The sequence below is a fragment of the Leiobunum rupestre genome, chromosome 10 (genome assembly GCF_980474605.1).
Source record: "Leiobunum rupestre chromosome 10, qqLeiRupe1.1.hap1, whole genome shotgun sequence".
Classification (NCBI taxonomy): Eukaryota; Metazoa; Arthropoda; class Arachnida; order Opiliones; family Sclerosomatidae; genus Leiobunum; species Leiobunum rupestre.
In genome coordinates this window covers 42,417,472-42,435,260 of record NC_143393.1, presented here as the reverse complement: position 1 = coordinate 42,435,260, position 17,789 = coordinate 42,417,472, and the positions used below count along the sequence as shown (strand labels likewise).

General features: G+C 40.2%; 5 protein-coding genes across 5 annotated transcripts in view; all 5 read left to right on the top strand.

Moving 5' to 3' along the window:
• The window catches only part of LOC149925927 (uncharacterized), a 350,903-nt gene that overhangs the window by 203,463 nt on the left and 129,651 nt on the right, over nt 1-17,789 (top strand). The window lies entirely within an intron of this gene.
• LOC149925938 (transmembrane protein 53-like) lies at nt 1,355-2,603 on the top strand. Its single transcript, XM_090161222.1, has 2 exons — nt 1,355-1,472; nt 1,541-2,603. The coding sequence occupies exon 2, from the start codon at nt 1,547-1,549 to the stop codon at nt 2,507-2,509; it is 963 nt and encodes a 320-aa protein (XP_090017348.1). The 5' UTR covers nt 1,355-1,472; nt 1,541-1,546; the 3' UTR covers nt 2,510-2,603.
• On the top strand, nt 8,078-9,043 carry LOC149925937 (transmembrane protein 53-A-like). Its single transcript, XM_090161827.1, has one exon. The coding sequence runs from the start codon at nt 8,078-8,080 to the stop codon at nt 9,041-9,043; it is 966 nt and encodes a 321-aa protein (XP_090017953.1).
• On the top strand, nt 11,288-14,556 carry LOC149925936 (transmembrane protein 53-like). Its single transcript, XM_090161097.1, has 2 exons — nt 11,288-11,759; nt 13,050-14,556. The coding sequence occupies exon 2, from the start codon at nt 13,161-13,163 to the stop codon at nt 14,139-14,141; it is 981 nt and encodes a 326-aa protein (XP_090017223.1). The 5' UTR covers nt 11,288-11,759; nt 13,050-13,160; the 3' UTR covers nt 14,142-14,556.
• On the top strand, nt 15,623-16,594 carry LOC149925935 (transmembrane protein 53-like). The gene has a single exon (XM_090161826.1). The coding sequence runs from the start codon at nt 15,623-15,625 to the stop codon at nt 16,592-16,594; it is 972 nt and encodes a 323-aa protein (XP_090017952.1).

Genomic DNA, 17,789 nt, shown 5'->3' with positions numbered 1-17,789 from the left:
CAGGGTTGAACATAAGGATATTTTTTTTAGTAGTCAGCATGACTAATGAGCCTCCTACCTTAATTTATTTTAATAGTCACTGACTAGAGGGGGTAAAAAGGGGGGGGGGTATAAAATCAAGAAGGACAGCCAACATTTTGCTAAGTTTGGAATAAATTCAATTTTACACACCTTTATAGCACGAAAATTTATGAAGAACCTAATTTGTATATAAAAATATTGAATTTTGCCACTTAACACAATATTCAAAAAGTTAATCTAAAAGATTTCACTTGTTTATTTCCATAAAAATATCATACAACATATTTTTTAGTCTGTTTTGTGTAATTCATTACTTTGTATACTATTTGATATTGTATAAAAATATCTATACTTTGATGCTCAAAAGTAGCCCAAGTTGTGGTTTTTTGAGCAGTTTGTTTTGTTTAATTAATAAATAAATAAATAACTTCTCGTCTAGTCTACTATAACAGGGAAAAAATCTAAAAATCCAGCTAAGCCGCTTAAAAAGTTTTTTAAGAATTTCGTAAAATTTCGTCGAGCTTTAAAAATTTTCTGGCAAACGCGGCTGATGACGTCGTTCATGACGCGTCGGGAACATGCTTTCCCTCACCCCATTTCCTTGCCCCCCGATTTTATAGAAAGAACTATTAAAGTAGGAGTTTATTATCACTTGAGATACATCGTGTGATTTTTTAAATATAAAATGGGATTGATGAATGATGAATTTATGATTTGCCATTATTTATTAATATTTAGGTAAATTTTTCACTAGTCAAATTGACTACTGAGCCCCCAGATTTCGATTAATTTTAGTAGTCAGAGCATTTAATTTAGTAGTCAAATGCCGTGACTAGCGCTTTAATACAAACCCTGGTTTTCACTAGGACAAAAACGGCACGACGCAAAAATATTGTTTTAGCCGAAGCCTTGGTTTCCACTAGCGCGCGCAATGACCCGTCACCCAACTTTGGGACGCCAAAAGGTTTTTACGCGTGTTAAAAATAAACATGACGCGCGCTAGCGAAGTTTTACGTGGAACCTCACCGTCGCCGTGTTGTTGCCTAGTGAAAAGCCGGCCTTTAGGCCTAACGGGGAATTTTTGCGTCGAAGCTCGCTGTCGCGGCTTTTTGTCTTAGTGAAAACCAGGCCTTAGGCTTAGCGGGGAATTTTGGCGACGAAGCTCACTTTCGTGGTTTTTTTCCTTAGTGAAAAACTGAAAACCAGGTATTTAGGCCTAACCGATAAATTGTATGTACAAATGTTTTTACACGTGTAAATTGATATGCATTATTTCGTACGGTAGTGTAAAGCAAGCATTGTTTTTCGTCGACGTTCGCTGACTTAACCCTAAATGAAAATCAGTCTCAACTCATTGTTTAATACGTTCGGTCGTTTCCCGTTAAAACGTCTACAAGATTATGCTTAGAATCTCAAGGTTATAGCGTACCAAAAATTTCCTCGCAGTTGAAGTAAGAATTAGGAAAGAATTGAAAAATAAAATAAAAGTGACACCCTAAAAACATCTTTGTCCATACAGTCGACGATGTTTCTTCTCGGTAGGAGGACGCGATTTCCCTGGTCTCGCTACATATTACATTTCGAGGCTAAAACGACAAAGAGATTCAAAACGAAACGGCCTAACTTCGAAACTTCGATGGTCGTACCCGCAGCCAGTCCGGAAAACCCTCAAGTGGTGTTCCTCCTTGGATGGACCAATTCGGGAAACAAGAATATGTCCAAGTATCGCGAAATTTACGAGAAAGAAGGTCACGCGGTGATCACGTGCAGTCCTTCGGCGCCCATGGTCTACGGTTTGCGGCCCCGACCCAAGTGGGATCAAGAAGCGGACCATTTGCTTCAATTACTCTACGAAAGTAACTTGCAAAATCGTCCAATTTTCTTCCATCTATTCAGCGGCGGGGCTTTTATGTATTACGTGTTGTGCAAACGCCTCGAAGAAGAACGACACAAGAACGTTAGGATGACGGGCACGGTGCTGGACAGTGCTATATCCAGGGTCAAACCTAGTCTCATCTACAGGGCCATGGTCACGGTGGCTCCGGGAAACGCCTTTACGAAAAGCTTGATATCCTTATCAGGCATCTTCGCGGCTTACACCGTCTTCTTATCCAACATCGTCATAGACGCGTTGAAAGGAGAAGCTATTACCACGGAGGACAATAGATTGTTCAGCTTCGCCACGTTGTCTACTCAACCCAACCTAGGTCCCCAACTATTTTTATTCTCCAAGGAGGACCAGGTCATCGACTATCAAAGCGTCTTGTACTTAATTAAGAAACGGAGAGAACGAGGTGTTGAAGTTCATTGGAACATGTGGGACGATTCCCCTCATGTCCGACACTTCCAACTACATCGCGAAGAATATCTGACTCTCTTGAACGAATTTCGACGAATTTGTAGCAGAAAATCATTCTCCGTTCACGAAGAAGTGGTCAAATTGAAAGCCAATCAACTGGGATTGATTGACAAATGGAGGCTTAAATGATAACTTACGGAAAAAAACTAATGAAGATTCAACTTCTGTAAACCTTATCTGGTCCCTAATAGTCATTGCATAAACCAGATGTATATATATTTATTACGAGAGTGGTATTAATCTAGCTATCTTGCTAAAGTTATTCGTTTGAAATATGAACCTTCTCAGGTTACCTTTGATTTTTCCAAAAATAGTGCATGATTTTCATATATTGCCTCGTAAAAATATATCACAGGAAAAATATGCTGTATCAATAGGTAAATATCACTAACCACTGTATTTTAACATTTTACATCTTTAATGATATCTATTAATTAATATCTATTAAAAACTAGCTTTAATACCCGGCTTCGCCCGGGGTCTTAGTTTTAATGAATTAGTACGTAAGAAAGGTAAACGCTGTAGCAAAAACGCAACACGCGTAGCAAAAACTGTAGCAAAAACGCAACACGCGTAGCAAAAACGGGAGCAAAAACGCAACATGCGTAGCAAAAACGGGAGCAAAAACGCAACACGCGTAGCAAAAACGGGAGCACAAACGCAACACGCGTAGCAAAAACGGGAGCACAAACGCAACACGCCTAGCAAAAACGGGAGCACAAACGCAACACGCGTAGTAAAAACGGGAGCAAAAACGCAACATGCGTAGCAAAAACGGGAGCAAAAACGCAACACGCGTAGCAAAAACGGGAGCACAAACGCAACACGCGTAGCAAAAACGGGAGCACAAACGGGAGCACAAACGCAACACGCGTAGCAAAAACGGGAGCAAAAACGCAACATGCGTAGCAAAAACGGGAGCAAAAACGCAACATGCGTATCAAAAACGGGAGCACAAACGCAACACGCGTAGCAAAAACGGGGGCACAAACGCAACACGCGTAGCAAAAATGGGAGCAAAAACGCAACATGCGTAGCAAAAATGGGAGCACAAACGCAACACGCGTAGCAAAAATGGGAGCAAAAACGCAACACGCGTAGCAAAAACGGGAGCAAAAACGCAACATGCGTAGCAAAAACGGGAGCAAAAACGTAACACGCGTAGCAAAAAGCCCCGAACAACTTAAAAATCCCAACTAAACCTCCCCTTCCACGAAGTCCCTTTCTTTCACACTAACTCCCCTTCCACGAATTTAACACTAACCCGTTCAAAAAGTTTCAAGGTCGGGACGGGCGCAAGGAACCCAAGAAGGGAGATAAGGGGGGCAAAGGAGTGGAAGTCGAGAAAAAAAATTGAAAGCCGAAACCAGCCGGAAAAATAGATAAGGGAAGCAAAGAGGCAAAATTCCTAAGTTGAGTAAAATAAAAATAAAATTGAATTAGATTAATAACCATGTCAGGTATTTGGAATTAGGCGCGTTTAGTTAGAAAACAGGCCCTGAACATTGAGTTAAAATTTCAAAGCTCTAGAGCTAACCGTTCTCGAGTTTTTAGGAACAGGACATACAAATAAATAAATAAATAAAAGGACAAACTTTAAGACTTATAGTTATAGATAGTTCATTTTAATGTTAAGTAAGTAACCCGTAAAAGATATTACAAATTTCTGCTCTTACTATTAATTTTTTTTTTGTAAATTTTAAGCGGTACCAGAAGTCAATAAACATTAAACATAAGTGTATCAGTTACTCGAAACAATCACCGATAAAGCGTATCAAGTGACGTAATAGCGACGTCATAGCCAAACCGACACACCCATTTGAAACAATATAGGTATCTATGGTTGAAGCAAGGATTCTATATTTTTAGAAGGATAGGAAGTGATGGCGCGAAAACGCACGACTGCGCAGTAGCTCCTTCCAAAATCAAATATCGCTACCGTGAAGGCGCCAAAGCCCATTTCGCCGTTGAGCGATTTGGCCTTGGGGCAGGGTTTGTGGAGAGTTGGTTGATAGACTCCGATTTTTGTACTCTTTAATATTCTTAGTCTGCGCCAGACGGTGCAGCGAGCGCTATGTTTAGGGGCTCGTCATCAGCTCTCTGCTTTCATCATACCAAGAAAAAATTTTTGCGTCTTCGACTCTACTCCATTTTATCAGTAGGCGATACTTTTTATAAATTTTACGAATTTGCGGGCGGTAAATATAGTTTTATGAACAATGATTTTTATCGGTGCTGTGCTTTCGTTTTTTAATTTAGTTGTCTTTAAATAGTGGTAAAATGACATCGGAAATTTCAAATAAGTTTTTTTTAAAGTTTTCTTACATAACATTTTTCCATAAATTCAAATCAATATTCTAATTTAACTTTAAAAATCTAATCTGTAAACTCGCAATTATAGCTACAAAACATCAGTGCGCTACTTTATTTCCAAAACCACGTATCTTTAAAAAAAATTGTGCAAAGATACGTGGTTTTGGAAATAAGATAGCGAATGAGCTTCACCGCTATACTTCTATGTGCTGCAGAGAAGTGGTCGACATTTCAAAGGGGTTACATAGTGATGACAGCGCCATCTATATTTTCCAATGGCGTCATCAAAGCTATACTATGGGAAAAAATCGGAGTCTATCAACCATCTCTCCACAAACCCTGCTTGGGGTGAGTAAAAGCGGTAAAAGTGACGTCACTCTTTTGTAAAACTCCGCCAGGCCGTTTATACAGGGGAACATAGTCACTTCCTATCCTTCTAAATATATAGAATCCTTGGTTGAAGTGAGGCGTTTTAAGTGAAATTGTTTCCTGTAAAAAAACGGGAAAAAATAAAAACCACCTGGTTAAAAGGAAACACTTGTTGCATACCGTACAGGTGAAAAGTTTCCATTACTTCAACAAGAACCAAATAAACCGTAACTTGCGGGTCCTGGCTCTCGGAAATATTATATTTTAATATTGGCGATTTCCTTGAAGTTGTTTTACTAAGCACCTATTTTAAAAAAAAAATATTTCTTAATACAAAATGTATTATTAAACAAAAATAATAATAATTTATTTGATACCGCACAAAATGTGGAATCTGTATTGTTTTTAAACCAAAGTTCGCAATATATCAAATTGGCCTTTTTTCCTATTGTGGTAGATCATCATTTTTTTTAACAGGATATTAATTTCTTTGTGTTGGCTACTTGTGTGTCTTAACGATTTTCTGAAGAAATATTTTTAAATGACTGTAAATAATCGGTAGGATAATTTCCTTCAAATATGACTTTCACCAACTTCCTCCATGAAAAAAACAACACTTTTAAACACGAAATCTTATTCAATAAAAAAATAAATAAAAAAATCTTCAGTTTTGTTCGATAAATGATCTGAAACACTTTCTGGTTTAGAAAAAATTATCGAACTTAAAATAATTTAATTTTAATTGGAAATTAGATTAAAAAATTAGCAGATAATCGATCAATACAATAAATACCTGAATCGAGATGAACCTAGGCAACAGTATGAGTCCAAAAACGACAATATATGGTAAAAAAACATTGTAGTCCGATATTTTATTAGTTCATGGTTAATGGGAGTCACACTATTGGCTACTAACATATTTATTTAAGCCAATGGAAAACGTCTAAATTGAGAAGGAATTTTTTGCGTCGGAATTTTAGTCAGCCCAATGCAGCTTTACTGAAATTTATAAACTCGCTCGGTTGCCGGGAGTAGTGGCGTCCGGGAGGCAGAGTTTGTGGATGGCCGTGTGAGGACGACCACCAATCCCCCAACGGGTGGTCGGAATACTTCCGCCACGGGTGTCCCCACCCCTGTCCCCACGTATCCCCCCGTTGGCGTGGCCGTTACACATATCTCGCCCTGATTAATCAAATGGACGAGAGGACTGAATTGTCCCACACGTCACAATCGAATAAAAAAAAAAAAAACTCGCTCGGTTTGTGTGGATGAAGTTAAATTATGAGTAATTTAGAAAAAGAAAAGGTTGCGGAAAATGACCAATAAGTGATCGCTTTCCGAAAATGGAACAAGTCGTCGAAGTGGGATATTCCACCAGCGTTATTAAAACCCATATCAAGCCTAAAAGAGTTAGGCCTAGGCTCAAAAGAATCTGCAAAGACTCCAACCTTGTAGATGCGCCAGAAAAGCTGAACCTGAATTTCAACTACTTTTTCCAATAAACCCGCTTCTTTTATTTGACAATGCAAATTTATTTTAGAACGTGAGTCTCCGATAACTTCATTAATTTACAAATTAATTACATTGACAAAACTTGACATTCTATTGTACATTTTAGCTCCTAAGCCTTGGTTGTTCAAACCAGTTTGTTTACTAAAATAATGGCCGTCGGTTTATCAGACGTAGAGCTAATTGGGCGACGACATTATCGGCATTTGAGATTCGATGACGTCAAATATTACATCAAATATTACGTAGGAAGAAATAGAGCTAGTGGCATACTTATGAGTAATTATGTTACATATGCTCATAAGTATGCCATAAAAGCACGGGACATGACGTACATTAAGACACTTCCAACTCCGTGACGGAAAATGCGTCATCCACTTTCATAGAATAGAAACAGAACTTGGGGTATGTTCAGTAACTTGCAACAAATTCAACGGTTCAAGATTTAGAAAACGCGCAGAATTCCTCACGCGTTTTTGCATTTGACAATTTATATTTTTGCTCGTGCCTCGCGTTCACGTGATTCCGTTTCCATGGTAACCTTTTCAATAGCGCAAGGATTATAAGACATTTCCATATTTGGGTCCGCTTATGTTCCGTGTGAAAAAATTATTATTATTGTGTCAAGAAATATATTTCTAACAAGACCCCGACAGATGGCGTTACTGTTTCAATTTTAATTGTAGTTTTTAGTCGGCTCTTTGTAATTCGCGACCGAAAACTATCGCAACGCCCCCTTTGGCTCGCCATTGAAACGTAGATAGGTCACGGCTAAAGCAGGCGCTATTAGTTTTTCCTCATCGTTATTCGTAAATTTTATTTTTTATAAATAATGATACTTGCATTGTAATATAATTTTTGTATAGTTTGCTTATATTTTAATAAGTTTATTTAAGAAAAATTCGAACTATTCTAAGAGTTAACTTTGCCTCTGAAGGTACTTACTTTGCACTTTAAGATCAAAACCTCGTCTTCACTATAGACTTCGTGCGTAGTTTAAATTTTGGTCATAAGTATCGCCGCCTACCGACCGAGTTTTAAATTGAATATATGAAAGCTGTCCAAAATTCTTTCTGCACAACAGCTCAAAGCTCAAGCGAAAAACATAGAAAAATTCACATATTTAGATGACGGATATTAAGCCAGATGGCGCTATATTTCCTAAGCTCGAAGACTTTTATTTATCACCCTCAATGTAACCTGGTAGTCATTTTGCCAACAGAAAGAGAGTGAAACTATAATTGTTTGTCCACAGTAACTGAAAATAGTGTTTAGTCTATGTAGAGGAAGTTTAAAGGCCCATTACGGGACAAAAATACTTCAAGCGTAAACCCATCTTTACTTCCATTAAGTCATGCACTTCGCTAAGCCAACGAACTGTACCATTTTGATGGCAGATCTTGGAATTCGAGGTATCGTGGTTAAGCGCGTCTTAGAACTTTCCAAAATTCCCAACGAATAAAGTCTACGAATACTTTAAAATTAACTAAACAGAATTATCGAGTTATGTCCTTAATTAATAGCAAAACGCGTTTCGCGCTGTCCATCTTGAGATGTACGTTTAGGACTAAAATCATCGCCAAATTAAAATCAACCAGACCCAATTTTGAAACGTCGGTTGTCGTACCCCATCGTGATTCGAGTAGGGGCCAATCTCAAGTGGTATTCTTGCTAGGATGGACCAATTCGGTAACGAAGAACTTGTCCAAGTACAGCGAGATATACGAGCGAGATGGTCACGCCGTCATCACGTGCAGCATGGCGGCCTCGATGGTATACGGACTCAATCCAAGACGCAAATGGGATTACCAAGCGGACCAATTGGTAAAGCTCCTCTACGAAAGAAATCTGCAAAACCGGCCAGTTTTCTTCCACGTTTTCAGCGGCGGTACCTTCATGTACTATTTACTTTGTAAACGATTCGAAGAGGAACGACACAAGAACGTCAGGGTGACGGGTGCCGTGTTGGATAGTACCCTGGCCAGGTTCAAATGCGCGCTGTTCTACAGGGCCATGTTCGCGGTGGCCCCTGGAAATTCGCTAATTAAAGGAATCGTATCTGTTTCGGGTGTCTGCGTGGCCTATTCCGTGGCCCTACTCAACATTACAATCGACGCCTTGAAGGGAGACGCGTCCACCACCGAAAACTACCGGCTGTTCAACTTCGCCATGTTGTCCACCCAACCCAACCTCGGACCGCAACTGTTCTTATTCTCCAAAGCGGATAAAGTCGTCGATTACGCGAGCGTGCTTCACCTAATTAAGAAACGGAGAGAACGAGGTGTTGAAGTTCACTGGAAAATGTGGGACGATTCCCCTCATGTCCGACACTTCCAACTACATCGCGAAGAATATCTGACTCTCTTGAACGAATTTCGAGAAATTTGCAGCCGAAAATCATTCTCCGTTCACGAAGTGGCCAAAATGCAAGCCAATCAACTGGGATTGATTGAAAAATGGGCGCTTAAATGATTAAGATAGCATACTAATAACAGAGAAGGACAGAAATGTGTCAATACGATAATAATGAGCGTAGAGTAACGGAAAAAGAGTAGAAAACGAAAACTATGCCGCGGGAGCTAGGGAAAGACAGAAAAGGAGGACGGAAACCAAAGAGTATAAAAACTACGTAACCTAGAGATATAATGACGGTCGAAAGCAGTAAAGGAAGTTGTAGCAACCGGGGGGGAAGTCACTCAGTGAATTTGCACTTCAAATTTCGGTACCGCAGCGCCACTACGGCAGTTTTAAGTGGCAATCATTTTGATTTAGTTCAACATTCTTGAAAATTCCTTAAGGAATTGGTTACCTTTAGGACTTGGCAACGTTAGAGAACAAACGCCTTATTCTTCACTTTTTGAAAATAAACACCGAAACAACGAATCCACAAATTCTAACTAAAAAAATCACGAAACAGTAACCAATTACTGTCACTTTTTTGAATTGACAGATATTAGACAATTAAATATCCAAAATGCCAAATTTAGCACCTCCGCAACACCGTAACTGCCATTTTTCTCCGGTTTTATTATTTATTGTACTAAATACTGCCGTAGTGGCGCTGCGGTACCGAAATTTGAAGTGCAAATTCACTGAGTGTCTTCCCCCCCGGTTGCTACAACTTGCTTTACTGCTTTCGACCGTCATTACATCTCTAGGTTACGTAGTTTTTATACTCTTTGCGGAAACCGGGAGGATTTTTAGCGCGAGATTGTGGCGCCATCTCTCTACAAAATGTTCGGTTTAGTACGCAGCAGCCTATCACGAGTTGTCAACTTGTCAATAATTTCATAGTTCAAACAATTATACTCTTTGGTTTAAAAGTATCTGTTTTTGTTTTTTCTTATAAACTATAATGGGTAAAAGTACTGGATGGACTTGACTTCCTAATTTCTGAAATTTGCATAGTTTAAATGTATGTTTTTAGTGTTTTGGCTAAGAAACTCCTTATTTATTAAATCCAATTCCTGAAAAAATATTTACATCGTAAAATCAAATTTGAAAGTTTCCATGTTCACAAACACGTACCAGTATCAGTTTTTTTCCTTTATGCCTTTGTTCACTTTTTAATATTGTTTGTTTTACAATAAGTAAAGCGCCTTTTGAATTACCCGGAAAAATATAGTAGAGATAATCCAAGAGATGGCGCCAAGTACAACATTTTCGTACCACGCGCGGAAAATACTCCCGGTTTCCGACCCCCTTTTCTTTCTTTCCCTCGCGCATAAATTAAGTATGAAGGCTTTCGATTTCCACTCTTTTTCAGTTAGAGTAAAAAAAGCTCGTTTACGGAACCCGTGGCGCCATCCATATGTCTTATGGTAAACTATTAAAATCTGCTTATTATTAAAATTAAAATCATCGTGAGTAATATTAAACTGAAATTCATTTTATATCAAAATTTATACAACATTAATTATTTATAAAAATAATATAATACATTTTAAGGAAGGATCTTTAATTGGTACCAATTAAATGTTATATGACAAGCACACCCCAAAACGATTAAAAGAAAAATTAAGATGAACGAAAAAGAAAATTGGTGAGCTTGAGCCAAAAGCCTAACGCAAAACAGTCCTTGAACCTGGCGGTTTCCAGTCTAAATGCACGTGACGAGAAGCTGTTTTATAGGTACTTACGTCAGTTGCTTTGACCTAGTCCCAGCTTCGACAAAAGCACGTTTCCGCTACCCGTGGCGCCATCCATATGTCGGATTGGTAGACTATTAAAATTTGATACAATAATAAAATACCACAGAAATCTTTATCACCAGCGAATATCACACTAATCTAATTTCTTATACGTAAATTAATATCCTAAAACGACTTTATAACTTCTTTAAGGACATTTCAACTTTAAGGGTACAAACTAAACGTTTCGTAACAGATACACCTCAAAACGATTAAAAGAATAATTATTCTGAATCGAAATAAAAATTGAAATACCGGCGACCACAGCCAACGGCTCAAAAAACACGTGACTAGAAGCTGTTTGTAGGTATACTCACTTTACCTAACGATTTCGTTTTACAAAATGGGTACTGATTTTACCGAACCCCCGCCTTTAACCGCGTTGCTTGATAAGATAAGGTAAAACCACATTTTCGCATATATTCCGATAAAATCGTAAGAGAAAAGGGGTAGCGAATCGCCAGATTTTTACAAGCTCAAGCCAACAGTTCACGTGCAACGAATACGATATAAAAAACGGCCCGATGAGCGATGCACGATAGGACCACATCCAACGCCCAGTAACCCAAATTGCTGGCCGTAGACACTTTGGAGAATCAGCCGACTACAGTTTCAGCTTTCTTTAGGGGACAACTTCGGACAAGTTTATATTTTACGCGAAATACTAAATAAAATAATGCCATAGTGTTATAATTTAAATAAGTTTTGTTTTGTTTTAAGCTTTTTATTATATTTTTCGTATAATAAGAGACACAAAAAAAAAACTAGGCGTCATTTTCACATCCAGTATGAATAGACGTTGTTGATAGCGGACCGAATCAACAACATTCCCCGAATACCGGCTTTTGATTCGGCGGAAACGCGTCAACTAGAGTCGACTTAGACTACTTGTCAAGTTGTCGCTGTGATTTCTGGAAGATATTCGATTCTACAACATTATTTTTGGATTATTTAAAATTTTATTCAAATTCATTCGTCTAGAAAAGCAACATTGTTAGGTAATGATTTAAATTTGTTTTTAAATTTATGCAGAATTTGGCCCGTAATTGTTTATTGCGACTAAGCCTCGGTCAACTCACGAGGATCGTTCGATTTTCCGGTTTTTGGGGATGAATACAAGAATTAACGTAGATTGACTAGAATAGGTTTATGGAGGTAGAATTGGGGCTAGATACTTGATAAATTAAGCGCGAAAGACAAAAATCTTAAATAAAAACAAGTTCAGCAAGCTTAGCTTATTTTATAAAAAAAAAAGGCCTATTAGATATTTCTAGACGCCCTGACAGGGCCAGACCGTCTTATTAACCAAATGGTTGTAAAAAAATTTAAAAAAAAACTAATATTTTAAGAAAATATACCCTAGAGAAATTAGACCGGTTAAGTTAACCATTAAAAACGTGAACGGGGAAACTTGTAGGCTTGTAGCAGACCGAATTGTACAGAATAAACTTACAAGTTCCCCGTTTACGTTTTAGAGGAGTGGCTTAACCTTTAAGAATCGACAATTCCGCTACCTTTTAACTCCAAAATCAGGTATCTCAAATAAGTAAATTTTTGTTAAGTTATTTAATTTTTAAGTAATAATTTTAAAAAAAGAACAACAATTGATAACTTTTTAAACTATGTATGCGCAATTTTACACATTTTAAATGGATTTATAGGAACTCTTTCAAAATGAATTTTGGGTCGTGGTTTCGCGAAACAAATTCGGAAATTTTGAGTCGGCGCACGCAGCCGTCAACTCTATCATTATACGGGTGGTGCCATCTATCACTTTCAAGGTAGAATATTGGAAAAAGTAATTTTCATAGGATATAGTTCCCTGCGCTAACAGCGGATGGCGCCACGAACAAATGATAGTTTCGCGGAAGGCAGATTGAAACTGTAATTCTAGCGGTATTATTCCCAATTCCGATGTGTCTATACCTGTAAAAATATGGTCGTTAAGGTCAAACTGTGCTCTAGTGCCTAAAATAATTTTGGTAATTTTTAACTTTATAGTTAATTTGGTATAATTAATTTAAAAATGTGGGCGTAGATTTTAAAGAAAAATATAGGTAGGGAAGCCATTGTTATTGCATTTACCTGGTTTTATAACTAAGGTAGCTAATTGCTAGAATAAGTATATTTTTAGAATTTTTCAAATAACCTTGAATTATAAATTAAATCTTCAAAAAAAACGAGCCTAATATATGAAGTTGGGAGGGCCTGAAGCGACAGTTAAAGACGCGATTGAAATGTGATGCAAATCTTATGTTTCTACTAAAATGTTTTATTTTTCCTGTAAGCATTCGATCGAATTGGCGTCGTAGGAAGCTAGCCCTGTCACCGTGACACGAATCAAACGCGGCAGTCGACGTGGAAATCGCTCCTTCGACAAGTGAACCAAAAACATCGTCATGAAGTTGATCGGAACATTGACTCTCAAGTGTCTTTCCCACGTCGCCAAACCGGCCTCATCGCAACCCTCCCTCGCCAGACACTTTCGGTCGTCGGCTATCGCGCCCAAACAATACCGAGTGTCCGTCCACCTTAACGAAGAGGGAAAGAACGAGGCGTTGAGTAACGGACAACAGCCCGGCGTCGTGTTCCTCTTCGGATGGACAGGAAGTCGCGAGAAGCACTTGCAACGCTACAGCGACATTTACGAGAAACGCGGCGAAGCGGTCATCAAGTACTGTCCGTCTCCGTATTTCATCTACAAACTGCACGTCAGAAAGGACTACCAGCGCGTGTCCAAGGAACTGGTCAATTTACTGAGCGCCAACGGTCTGGAGCGCCAACCCGTGTTTTTCCACAGCTTCAGCAACGGCGGAGCGTACATGTACCACGCCGTCTGCAACCAGTTAGCCGACAGCGGAACCCCCATCCGCGGCTCAGTCTTCGACAGCACCCCTGGAAAGTCGGGATATTACTTGATCAAAGGTTCGGTGGCTCAGGTCACTCCGGGGAACGCTCTGGTCAAAACCACCGTCGGGTTTCTGGTCTGGTCGTACTGCGAGATCTTTCTGCGCTACAAGTACCTTTTGGAGTCCTTGGCCATGAAGGACTTGTCGAAAACCGAAGACTACCGTTACTTCTTGCACCGGTCCATGGTTGTCCAACCCAATTTGGGACCTCAACTTTGCCTGTTCTCCAAGACGGACGACGTGACCTTCTACAAAGACGTGCTGGCGTTCGTGGAAGAGAGGAAAAGGCGCGGAGTGGATATTCAAGCGAAACTGTGGGAAGAATCGCGACATATTAAACATATCTTGGACCACACCGATGACTACTTAAATTTGGTGGAACATTTTTTCGAAAAGTGTCGTAGTCAAAAGAACTACGCGTTTGCTCCCAATTTGAACGAAGCCGAAACTGTCCTGGTTCGAAGTAAATAAACTCTTTTCTGTTTCTGGAATGTATTTATCAAAACCAATTGTACCTAGTTAATTGAAGTTACCGGCTTTAAACGCTAATTTATCATTTCAAAAATCCCCCACTGGCAATACAAAAGCTTAAAATTTGGTTTCCTTAAAACTTTCTCAAAGCAGGGTAAATAAAAATGTGTCTTTTGAATTTCGGAACACGCTTAAATGAGCGTTAAAAAAGAGTTGTATTCATCGAATTCAATGTAAAGAAATTGATGTTTTAATAATACAATATAAATGTTTAAATAAAATTTCCCCAAGTGCTTTTAACGACTAAAATATTTACATTTCGTTCATTAAAAACGAGACATAAATGATTGAAGTATTTTTGCATCAGTTTATCTTTTTCAAAACCGCCTATTATTAAGTTTTTTTTAAATATTAAATGTTTCTAATGTAAAGAAATTAATATTTTAATAACCCAATAAAAATATTTAAATTAAATAAATAACAAGTTTTTCTAACGACTGGAACATTTAATCTCCCTCATTATCTAACACTAGCCGAAAACGCCTTTCCCCTAAAACAAAATCAATCCTTATTGGTTTCATAAAATTGACGTCTTGCCCCTCGTGCCGGGAGAAAATTCGACCATGATGAATGCTGATTTTATTCGTATTAAATCATAAATGCATTTTATGTTCAGGTACCAAGTCAACTGGTGTCCCTATTTTACAATCACCGTGTCTGTCTGTCTGTGGGTCTGTCTGTCAGGGGCTATGAACGCGTTCCCAGTTTCTTGGAATTAGGGAAAAGCTTTTTCCAAAAGAGCCCTCTGTTTTTCATTGGGTGTAGTATAAATTTTCTTCAATATGCGTTAGTTTCGGGCGCGATTCGAACCCGAGCCCTCCTGCACGACAAGTGAACGTTCTACCACAGAACAGAACAGAACCACGGATATATGTTACTAAAAATTAGAAACTCTTCCGAGGAGAGGTATATCTTGGCTTGCCAACTTGTTATTTATTTTAATCCATTAGAAGAATTTTTAACAATTAGGGATTTGTGTGTATTAGTTTCACCATAAGTGTATAATATTGCAACATAAGTGTGACACTTTCTATACTTCACTCGCAAACGTTTTACTGAGAGCTATTCACAAGACAGACTGCATTACGGGCTTCGTCGCCGTTTTGCGTCCGCTTGCTAGCACGTCACACGTAGTCTTTAACAGTGCCTCGCTAGGGGCAGATTTTCTTCTTGTGATGACGTCACTCCGTTACTAGCTCTCAATAAAATATTCCTCAAAGTGACAAACTTATAAAATAATATTATAGACTTATGGTTTCACTTAATGTAATAATAATAATAATAATAATACTCATCTAGGCTAATACGTTAGAGGTACAAAAACACATGATACAGCTGCTAGCCTCGTCAGCGTGACACGAATCAAACGCGGCAGTCGACGTGGAAATCGCTCCTTCGACAAGTGAACAAAAAACATCGTCATGAAGTTGATCGGAACATTGACTCTCAAGTGTCTTTCCCACGTCGCCAAACCGGCCTCATCGCAACCCTCCCTCGCCAGACACTTTCGGTCGTCGGCTATCGCGCCCAAACAATACCGAGTGTCCGTCCACCTTAACGAAGAGGGAAAGAACGAGGCGTTGAGTAACGGACAACAGCCCGGCGTCGTGTTCCTCTTTGGATGGACAGGAAGTCGTGTGGAACACTTGCAACGCTACAGCGAAATTTACGAGAAACGCGGCGAAGCGGTCATCAAGTACTGTCCGTCTTCGTATTTCATCTACAAACCGCACGTCAGAAAGGACTACCAGCGCGTGTCCAAGGAACTGGTCAATTTACTGAGCGCCAACGGTCTGGAGCGCCAACCCGTGTTTTTCCACAGCTTCAGCAACGGCGGAGCGTACATGTACCACGCCGTCTGCAACCAGTTAGCCGACAGTGGAACCCCCATCCGCGGCTCAGTCTTCGACAGCACCCCTGGAAAGTCGGGATATTACTTGATCAAAGGTTCGGTGGCTCAGGTCACTCCGGGCAACGCTCTGGTCAAAACCACCGTCGGGTTTCTGGTCTGGTCGTACTGCGAGATGCTTCTGCGCTACAAGTACCTTTTGGAGTCCTTGGCCATGAAGGACTTGTCGAAAACCGAAGACTACCGTTACTTCTTGCACCGGTCCATGGTTGTCCAACCCAATTTGGGACCTCAACTGTGCCTGTTCTCCAAGACGGACGACGTGACCTTCTACAAAGACGTGCTGGCGTTCGTGGAAGAGAGGAAAAGGCGCGGAGTGGATATTCAAGCGAAACTGTGGGAAGAATCGCTTCATATTAAACATATCTTGGACCACACCGATGACTACTTAAATTTGGTCGAACATTTTTTCGAAAAGTGTCGTAGTCAAAAGAACTACGCGTTTGCTCCCAATTTGAACGAAGCCGAAGTCGGTCGTGGTTAGAAGTAAATAAACCTAAAGCCTTTTCTGTTTCTGGAATGTATTTATCAAAACAAATTGTACCTATTTATCTGAAGTTACCGGCTTTAAACGTTAATTTATCATTTGAAAAATCCACTACTGGCAATACTAAAGCTTATAATTTGGTTTCCTTAAAACTTTCTCAAATCAGGGTAAATAAAAATTTGTCTTTTGAATTGCGGAACACGCTTAAATGTGCGTTAAAAAAGATTTGATTCATTATAAATGTTTAAATAAAATTGCCCAAAGTGCTTTTAACGACTAACATATTTACCACCGGCGGCCGACACATAACGTGAAACCATGAAGCCCGTCGCACACTGAACGGTTTTTCGTCTCAGCAACTGTTGTTGGTACCGCCAACGTTGTTGGTACCGACGAGGCCCTCAAGGGGTCGGAGTGTGCAATAACTGGTGGCTTTACCGGGGAGTCGGGGTCCGGCTCTTGTAACCCATAAGGGCGGTGGCGCACTGGGAGATGTTAGCTCCGTCCAAAGGGTCCTATCTCCAACCTCCGACTTCGGTAAGGTGTGGGCTGGATACTGGGCTTCGGCCCAGGCTAATGGAGAGGGGCCGGGCAGACTCTCCGCCTCGGCGGATTGGGTTGCCTGCTGTGGGGCTGCGGGCCTCCGTATGAGGGCACGGCGGACCCATCTCCCGGCCTTTTGGATCACACCGGGATCTCCGGTGCCAGCTGTGCCGGGTTATGCGGGCTGCTGCGTGCCCGCCGTTCCCCTTTAGGCGCTCTCTCCAATGGGCTTGGCTCCCTGCCTTTGTAGGTGGGGTGTCGGCCGGCGTTGCTAGAGCATCCGTTCTCTATCCCACTGCTGTGTGCGAAGTGGCGGGCTGGTCGTCCCATTGTTGCACCTTCTGCTGGGTTGAGCGGCTCGCGTCGAGGGCGCGACCATCAGTAGTGGGGTTCTGCTACCCATGCTGGTTTTGTCACCTGTCCGGGCTTGTGGACGCTGGCGTAGGGCACTATGATGATAGGCCTCCGCTGGTGTGCTTTCTTGATTTTACCGGTACAGCGGGCTATAAATTCTGACAACATGTTGGTACCGACGACAATATATCGCTCATTGCAGTCACGAAAAATGGCGCTGGTGCTGGCGACCTGCGGTTACGACTTCAACTTCGTTGAACATTTACGGACGCTACTCTTGACTTCGGGCTCTGAC

Coding starts and splice junctions, on each gene's coding strand:
- LOC149925937 (XM_090161827.1), top strand. CDS start 8,078: ATGTCCTTAATTAATAGCAAAACGCGTTTCGCGCTGTCCATCTTGAGA.
- LOC149925935 (XM_090161826.1), top strand. CDS start 15,623: ATGAAGTTGATCGGAACATTGACTCTCAAGTGTCTTTCCCACGTCGCC.
- LOC149925938 (XM_090161222.1), top strand. CDS start 1,547: ATGTTTCTTCTCGGTAGGAGGACGCGATTTCCCTGGTCTCGCTACATA.
- LOC149925936 (XM_090161097.1), top strand. CDS start 13,161: ATGAAGTTGATCGGAACATTGACTCTCAAGTGTCTTTCCCACGTCGCC.